The sequence below is a fragment of the Acinonyx jubatus genome, chromosome F2 (genome assembly GCF_027475565.1).
Source record: "Acinonyx jubatus isolate Ajub_Pintada_27869175 chromosome F2, VMU_Ajub_asm_v1.0, whole genome shotgun sequence".
Taxonomy (NCBI): Eukaryota; Metazoa; Chordata; class Mammalia; order Carnivora; family Felidae; genus Acinonyx; species Acinonyx jubatus.
Window position 1 is genome coordinate 82,038,032 of NC_069394.1, and position 9,829 is coordinate 82,047,860.

The 9,829-nt window shown below is 40.0% G+C and overlaps 1 protein-coding gene across 1 annotated transcript in view; it reads right to left on the reverse strand.

The window, feature by feature from the left end:
- SPIDR (scaffold protein involved in DNA repair) overlaps positions 1-9,401 on the reverse strand; it is a 493,308-nt gene extending 483,907 nt beyond the window's left edge. The window contains exon 1 of the mRNA XM_015071433.3: positions 9,246-9,401. Coding sequence (XP_014926919.1) covers positions 9,246-9,278 — 33 coding nt within the window. The 5' untranslated portion in view covers positions 9,279-9,401. The remainder of the gene's footprint in view (positions 1-9,245) is intronic.
- Between the last annotated feature and the right edge of the window lie 428 nt (positions 9,402-9,829).

Sequence of the window (9,829 nt, forward strand, 5' to 3'; positions counted from 1 at the left end):
ATCTTTGAAAAGGAGACTTTATTTCAAATGCTATATTCCCCATGTATATTAAAACTGTCTCATGTTATTGTATGGGGTTTTTTTGTTTGTGTTTGATACAAATGAATTTGCTTACTAAATATTAGCTTAATGAATAAGTATAAATCTCAAAAATAAAATAAAATTGAGTTCAGCAAAGCTGCAAAATGCAATCTCAATATAAAAAATCAATTGTATTTATATATACTAACAATGAACAATACAAAAATGAATTTTTTTAAAAACTGCATTAACAGTATGAAAAAGAATAAAATACTTAAGGAATAAATGTAACTAAAGAAGTACAAGATTTTCACGGTGAAAACTATAAAATACAGTTGAAAGAAATTAAAGATCTAAATAAAATGGAAAGACATCCCACATTCATTAATTGGAAAACTTAATATTAAGATGGCAATACTCTACAATTTATTTACAGACTTAATCCAATAAATATCCCAGGTGGCTGGTTATAGAATCTGACAAGCTGATGCTATTATTCACATGGAAATTCAAGGAACCCAGAACAATTTAAACAATTTTAAAATAAAAAAAAAAAAAAAAAGAGACTTCACAAGCTACCATAATTAGGAAACTATGGTAATGGCAAAAGGATAACACATAGACTAATGGAAGAGAATTTATAGTTAAGAAATAAACTCTTAGGGGTGCCTGGGTGGCTCAGTCAGTTAAGTGTCCGACTTCAGTTCAGGTCATGATCTCATGGTTCATGAGTTCGAGCCCTGCATTGGGCTCTGTGCTGATAGCTCGAAGCCTGAAGCCTGCTTCGGATTGTGTCTCCCTCTCTCTGCCCCTCCTCTGCTCACGCTCTGTCTCTCTCTCAAGAATAAACATTAACTTTTTTTTTTAAAAGAAAGAAAGAAACTCTTACATTTATGGTCAATTGAATTTCAAAAAAACAAACAAACAAACCAATACAATTTAGTGGGGAAAGAATAATCTTTTCAACAATTGGTGCTGGGACAACTGGATATCCACATGCAAAAGAAGGAAGCTAGACACCTTACACCACACACAAAAATTAACTCAAAATGAACCACAGGTTTAAATGTAAAAGCTAAATAATAAAACTCTTAGGAAAAAACTCTCTGAAATAAATCTTCATGATCTTGGGTTAGGTAATGATTTCCTAGATATGACACCAAAAGCATAAGCAACAAAAGTAAAGATAGATTGTGGACTTCAAAATTTTTAAACACTTGTGCTTCAAATGATACCATCAAGAAAACAGAAAGTGCACAGAATGGGAGAAAATATTTGCAAATCATATATCTCATATAGGAGTGGTATAAGAACTTATAAAGAACACTAACAACAGTAAAAAGATAAATAATCCAACTAAAACATGGGCAAATAGCTTGAATAGATATTTCTTCAAAGAAGACATAAAAATGGCCAAGAAGCACTTGAAAAGGCATTCAAAATCATTAGTCATTATGGAAATGTAAACCAAAACCAAAACAATTTTACCCATTAAGATGGCTAAAACCAAGAGATAGGCAATGACAAGTGTTAACAAGGATATGGAGAAATTAGAATGTTCATTCCTTGCTGGTGAGACTATAAAATGATGCAACCTCTTTGCAACAAAGCTTAGCAGTTCCCTAAAATTTAATCATAGAATTACCATATGACCCAGCAATTATAATAGTAGGTTTATATCTAAGAGAAATGAAAACTTATGTCTATCCAAAAATTGGTACGCAAAGGATCATAGCAGTATTCTTAATAGCCAAACAGTGGAAATAACCCAAATTTCCATCTACTAATGGATTTTTTTAAGGTGATATATCCATACAATAGAAAATTATTTTACCTTCAAAGAAAAATAAAGTATTGATACATGCAATAACAATGGGTGAACCTTGAAAACGTTACGCTAAGTGAAAGAAGCCAGTCATAAAGACCACATATTATTCCATTTATATGAAATATATACAGTAGGCAAATCCATGAAGACAGAAAATAGCTTTTGGTTGCCATGGGGTTTCTTTTCAGGGTGATGAAAATGTTCTATAGTTAGAAATATTTGCCCAACTCTGTGAATACACTAAAAAATCAGTGAACCTTATACTTTAAAAGGATAAATTTATTATCTATGAAACTGAATCATTCATACATTGCCAGTGTGACTGTAATACTGTACAGTCACTATGAGAAGCAGTTTACTATAAAACTAAACATCCAGGGGAGCCTGGCTGGCTCAGTTGACAGGGCATGTGACTCTTGATCTCTGGGTTGCAAGTTTGGGCCCCACGTTGGGTGTGGAGATTACTTAAGAATAAAATCTTAAAAAAAGAAAAAAAGAAAACTAAACATCCAATTACCATATGACCCAGCAGTTACATTCTTAGGTATTTATCTTAGAAAAAGAAAAGCTATGTTCAAACAAAAATCTGCACATAAGTGTGCACAGCAGCTTTATTCATAATAACCAAAACTGGAAATAGCCCAGATGTCCTTCAACAAGTAAAATGTTGAGCCAAACTGTAGTACGTGCATTCCATGGAATACTACTCAGCAATAAAAATGAACACTACTAATACACAAAACAACTAGTACTAATCTCCAGAGTATTATGCTGAGTAAAAAGAAAAAAAGAAAAAGAAAATGATCCCAAAATATTATAAACTGCATGGTTTCATCTCTGTAACACTTTTGAAATGATGCAATGTTTAAAATGGTGAACAGATTAGCAACTGCCAGGGGTTAGCAGTGGGAAGCGAGTAGGTATGATGGATTATCAAAGGGATTCTTGAGCTAACAGAATGTTCAGTATCTCTAGTGGTGGTGGCACATAAATCTATACATGTGTAAAAATGTACCAACGTAAATACACATACCTCCAGGGAAATCTGAATAAGATAATTAGATTGTATTAATGTCAAAATATTGGTGGGATATTGTACTACAGTTTTGCAAAATGTTACTACTGGAGCAAACTGGGTAAAGGATACATAATATCTCTATTATTCCTTAGAACTTAATATAAATCTACAGTTATCTCAATTAAAAAAAAAATGCCTCTCAGGCACAGAATTAAGTACAGGAAAGAACAGGGCAGTGATTGCTGGTTTTCATGAGAAACTATTTTGTACTATTTTATCTTATTTGTAAGCATATATTATTGATTAAAAAGAAAGAATATCTTCTCCCTTAAATAAGGTATATGTGTGAAGTACCTGACATATAGAACATCTTTGATAATGTTAGCTCTCTTTCCTTTCCATTTGAAGAACAAGACAATGTAGACAGACTAAGATGTCAATACTAAGTAGCCTGATTCTGAGTAGAGCCACCAGTAAGCCATCTGATGAGATTATCAAGGGCTAAAATTGGAACCGTAAGGTATTCCTACCAAGATAACTATGAGAGAATCTCTCACCATGACTGAACAACTTTAAAACAAAGCCCTCTTTCCAGTCCTTCTTCAGCAAGCTAAGAGTAATTCCAGGGAAATCTAGAGGCAAAGTAGTAGAGCACATACAATAGATTTGCCATCATATAAAAAAATCCTTTCATGATCATGGTTTTATTATTAACTGCTTTCATCACCACTAACATTGAGTGCTTTTACGTTCAGTACATCATTTCATGCATTCTCATCATTTAGTCTCCATGCTAATGCTGGAAGATATAGGTATTATCCCCATTTTATAGACAAACTACAACTTAGAAATGTTAGGTATATTGCCCTAGTCAGAGAGATAGTCAAGGGCACCATGTCAAGATTTTCCTCATGTATTTCCTCATGCTAGGAAATATATTCTAGCCACTAACTCTGCATGGTCTTATTTTAACAAAAGTGCCTGACAATAACTATCATGTGCACCTTCCACACAAAGAAGGTACCCTGGCCTTGTTTCTGACTGAGTATCTGTGAATCTGGGAATACTCTGAATATCTGGGAATTCACTGAGACTTTAAGTCTCAAGTCCATTCATTTTATCATAATGTCTGCACTCTATGCCCAACGACTCCAATGTTGCCTTTCAAGCATTAAAATTCCTTTCCTTCCACCAACTCACTTTACCAATCAGCAATCCACAGGGCTATCGTAAAAAGACCCACAAATGAGAACTTCCTATTTTCTTATTACATGTCCTTGGCCATTGCTGGTAAATACTCTTAATCATTCCCTAGTCCTCTGCTTACACACATTCTTCTGTACACACATACACACAATCACATACATTCATGAATTCCATACTCACTCTTCCCTTTACCTCTCCATGTCACTGTCATAGCTCAAGCCATCATATCTTCCCCAAGGTTAAAGTCTGCCATTGTAAAAATCAGCCAACCTCCCATCTATTGACCTCTCCTTCCCTATGGTCTCAGAGGAAACATGTTCCTGTTCTCCATACTAACCTTCTGTAACAGAATCCAATCTCTGTAGTAAAGGGGTCCTTACTTTCTCCACGGGCTCCAAAGAAGCAAATGTCTCCCTTTCTTGAGAAACACTTTCACCTGAAATGGAGCCTTGTGTACTCTTCAGTTCAAACTGACATATACATTATATTTAGTTAATATCTATCATCATGCCCACGTCATTATGCAAGAAGCACCAGAAATTAAGTTTTTGTGATGATAACGCAAAGGATTAGTTAGGGAAGGAAGGTGCCATCAGGAAGATGTAATTCTCCTTTTCTCTTTTTTAGGATGTTGCCGACATGGTTTTTCCTTCAGTGGGAAAAGAGGTCTACGATTCAGGGAGGAGAGCTATAATTCAGTCTGGGGAGGCAAAAGGAGTGAGGGGGTGTATCGGGAAATCTCAAAAGGTAAGCAACTAGGAAAGGGGAGTATTAGCCAGTCATTCGTGGCTATCTAGCAAGGAAAGGAAACAAAGGATAAAAGAAAAAAGAACTTGAACTGAGGGGCCTAAGGCAAGAGGAAGAAAAGAACTAAAATAGTGCCAGTCTTTGAAGCAACTGCCTGCTCTCCAACAGCCCAATCTCTCCCTTGGGCTGAATTTTCACCTATCTGTATATCCTAACATCAGGTAAGAAGCAACTAATTAGTTAATTCCCCTCAACTTTTCCGTTTTTCAGAAGTTCGATTTCTGAGTCACCACTGATTCTCCTCTTTTCATCTTTCAATGTCAGGTGCATAAATCTCATCTTCTTTATAATTAATCAACTCAGTCCTCTCCTAATACCATTCCCAACTCTACCACTTTAGTCCATGACCATATCAGCTTTCGTCTTAAGAGTCCAGAAAGATCTATATGGCTTGTCCAAAATTACAAAATTACTCAGTTGCAGAGCTGAGGCTAGTACTCATGTCTTCTGAATAAGGTATTTCCTTATGTTTCTTCAGATCTAGAATACTTGCAAATCTTTTAAACTAGTACCATTTTCATTCCTTCATCAGATACTTATTAGGTACCTAATATGTACAAGGTATTATGGCAGGTGCTCTGGGGCACATGGGGTGAACATAATCTTAAAATGTCTACATCATAAGGATAAGTACAAGTAAACCTAATAATATAAGACATGAAGCTATTAAGAATAATACAAAGTTCCACAGGAATACAAAATAAAGTTCATTTACAACTGGGATGATTAGAGATAATAGATGATTATAGATAGATGATTTGAGGTGGTACGTGACAGATAATTAAGATTCCAGTAAGCAAAAATGGAAGAAATGGCATTACTCCAAACTAAGAACATGAGCAAATACCAAGAGGCAAATGAAAACAGCCATTTACTTACCTAAAGGATAAATAATGAATGAAGTTATAAAGTTAAGGAATAAGGTATGGCCACATTATGGAAGCTGTGAATAAAAGGCTATAAGAGCCTAAACAAAAAAAGCAAGGTCTGGAAGAGACTACATGAGTGCAAATCCTGGTTTCTTCACTTAACTGCTGTGTGACTTTGGAAAAATTAGTTAACCTCTCTACTGTGCCTCAATTTTCTTGTCCATAAAATGAGACTAATAATAGTACCTAATAGGATTGCTGAATTAAATGAGTTTAAAAAAAAAAAAAAAGAGCGATCTGTCAGGGCACCTGGATGGCTTAGTTGGTTAAGTGTCTGACTCTTGATCTCAGTTCAGGTCTTGATCTCAGAATCATGAGTTCAAGCTCTGTGCTGGGTGTGGAGCCTACTTAAAAAAAAGAGAGAGAGAGAATCATCTATAAATGAATTAATACATCTATAAGGCTTTTAGCACAAGTTAGGTCCAAAATAATTGATTATGTAGACAATAAGAAGTGAAATGCTTAAGCAGAGGAACAACAATATTAATTAAAGTGGTGTCTAAGGGAAAGTCATCTCTGAAGATGGAACAGAAGCCACATGGCTGGTACCACAAAAAAACTCCAAACACAAAGTACTTTGGGCCTGACCTAGGGTGACAGAAAAGAAAAGGAAAAAGGAAAAAAGTATTGGGGGAGCTAGCCTCCAGGATCACTTCCTATCATTCCTACCTCTTGGCATTCACATCCTCTGTAGCCCCTCTCACACTGTACATGGTTGATCTATGTGACAAAAAGAATAGGACAGAAGAGGTGGGATGTCACTTTTGAGACTGTTATAAAAGACACCAGGGCTTAGCCCCTCCCTGTCTCTTTCTCTTCGGAAAGCCAGTTGCCATGTTGTGAGAACTGCCCTACAAAAGTGGCAAGGAATTGACACTCGCCAACAAACACATGGGTGAGTCTGGAAGTGGATCCCCAGGCTCTGGGACCCTTTATTTGACTGTACCTTGTAGAAGACACTAAGCTGGACCCAGCCAGTTGAGCCATTCCCAGATTTCTGACCTTCAGAAACTATATGAAAAAACAAGCACTTATTTTAAGCTGCTTCAGTTTTGAGACAATCTGTTAAACAGCAATAGATCACTAATATAATTATTGACAAGAAAAACTGGTAAGTTCTTGAAAACTAATAGAATCAGAGGGCAGAACTGAGTCTCAAGTCAAACACTAGGATTTCTAAGGATGTACTGTGAATGCCTGACATTAATTTTTGGTTGCCAAGGCATCCATTTCAGAAGACATCCATCTTGAACAAACATAGCACCAGTTATATGACACAAACCAACAAGATCAGGAATTAAGCTGCCCCTACCCATGAAGGTCCCTCTTTCAGAAAACCCTCGGTAACCTACATAACTGACTACCTGAGTGACTTCACTTCTCCCTTCTGGTGCTCTAATTCCCACCCTGAGGCTTTAAATTAGCCAATAAAGAATGAACCTCCAAAACCCTAGACACCCCACCCTCAGACCTCAGGTTTTCTTGCTCTCCTCTTCCCCCAGCCCTCCTCCACCTCACTGGGTAGCACGTGGGTGTGCAATGTACCCTCCAGGACCTGGGAGTTGTAAATCTTGCTCCTCAAACGTCCCTGATGTTTGTTGCTGAAGTGCATCCTGCAATCATAACAATAACCACAAGGTCTGGTCCAGCCACAACATTGGCCCTGGTCAGGGAAAACGGCTCAGTACAAGTAAGCCAGGGGCCCAGGCAAGTGCCTCGGGCATTCCTAGTCAAGCATCACTGTCAATAGACTGAGACCAACAACTTGCAGGAGAAACTGTCAGGGCTTAGTGGATTAAGGGTAAGAAATTGATAATTTCATGATACACTGAGTTTAAACGGAGCTCAAGGAAAAGGTCAAATACACATCTGAAAGTCAGCTATATAGCTGTGACAGCTAACGTCAAAGTATGAGGTTGCCAAGAATAAATGTGTAAAGTAAGAAAAAGCACAAGATCAAAACTTAGAACATGGCAGGAACAGAGTAAAGAGAAGTAAACGAGCAGATGCCAGACAGGGAGGGAATCAGGATAAGCAACAGACAGGGATGCTCCTCCCCCCCCCCCATCAATAAAAGCACGTAATAAATGTGTCAAATGCTAGAGTGACCATGATTTAACAAATTCATATATTTCCTTGATTTTTTTTTTTTTACATTTGACTATATCTGGAATCAGGATGTCTCATAATCAATAGGTATGTTTGACATAGGTTTCTTTTACTCCACACAGTTACAAAATTGAGACTGACAATCTTTCTCTGCTTTCCAGAAGCAAAGAAACATAACAATGATAAGGAAGCTGAACCAGTATATGTGGACTCTTTTTTGCCAAGAAGATTTGGTAAAAGGAAAAAGTCAAAAAAGGAGGCCCTGTGTTTGCTTTTTTAAATTTTAGTATGATGAGACAAGCATGTTTGTAAGCAAGGAACTTAGAAACAGCTTTTTAAAATTTTTTTTTAATATTTCAATTTATTTTTGAGACAGAGAGAGACAGAACACAAGTGGGGGAGGTGCAGAGAGGGAGACGCAGAATGTGAAGCAGGATCCAGGCTCCCAGCTGTCGGCACAGAGCCCGATGCGGGGCTCGAACCCACCAACCGTGAGATCACGACCTGAGGCAAAGTCGGATGATTAACGGACTGAGTCCCCGAGGCGCCCCAGAAACAGCTTTAAAAAGGCCACGGCAAACACAATTTTCGGAAGGAAAAGATGTACTCACAAATGCAAGTACAATCATTTACATATCATTAATGTAATATTCCTACACACGCACTCCGTGCCCAGATACTGTGGTATAATTTGGTATACACAGTTTGGCAGCGGTTGGCTTCGGACTCCTTCTCCCACCGAGGCAGGAATAGAAAGATTCAGAAACAGTTTGGGATAGAAAGGAAAAGTGTGGCAACACAGATAACGGGGGCTGTCTCCATGTGTTCTACGACAGTCAAGAAGAGACAAACAATGCCAAACGCTAGCGAGGGTAAATACAGCTCACACGCTAGTTCCAGATTCAACTCCTGTCGCTCACTTCCGTCACCTCGCCAGCTGCGACCTCTCCGCTCCGCACCTCCAGCGGTTCCCCCTGCCCTCCGCATCTCACCGGGAAGGCGAGACGCCAGACGGCCGGCGGGGGGCTGCTTCCGCACACCTGGGCGAGACCGACCTCAGGAGAGGCACACTGCGAGGCAGGCTCCATCCACGCTCACCGACAGAACCAGCCGCAGCCTCGCCAGAGATCACCAGCCAGCACAGCGCCTGCCTCTCACCCCTCATAGCCTCTGGCCAGCCCAAGCGCTCCCTGCGCCCCGCCGGCCTGGCCGATGGGGAACTGGAGGGGGTAGGACACACTGGCGCTGGAGGGCTACCGGGAGACCGCTGAAGACAAAGCAGAGAGAACAGGCCTGGCGTGGCACTGGTTCCCAGTCTACAACTTACCTTCCGGGTACACGAGGTACCGCCGCCAGGCATCTCTAGACGCTCAGCCACCTCCCGCGCGGAGCCTTCGCAAAGGCTGGCTGTCTCCTCAAGGTGCCGGAAAGCAGCGCGCCACCGAACTCGCTCCGCGCGCCTCACTGTGCGCTACAATTGGCGGGTGCTCGGGCGAGGGGCGGGGCTTTTCCGGACACAAGGCCCTCCCCGCGCTGCGCGCCACGCGCCACGCGCGCGTTGGGATTGGAGCGCTGTCGGCGGTGGGGCGGGGCTTCCCCGCCACTCCTTGCTTTCTGGGCACAAATGGGTTTAATAAAGCTGGGCTGTGAACGTGGGTAGTCGGTGACTCACCAGCTCTGAAAGGGAAGGGGTTAGCGCCGTTTATCGCACTTTCCTTGTTGGGGTAGAGGTTGTGCAGAGCGAACTCTGGACAGGCTACAGTGCTGTCCTTGAGTTCCTGGTTGGGAGCTACTACGCGGGTGCCTCTCGCGGGGTCCGCCGCCAAGTGTTTTTTCAAAAGAAGCTCATATGTGGTCTGTTTTGTCAAGCAACAACTGACCTTACATGAAAACTCGCAGTACGCTACAAAT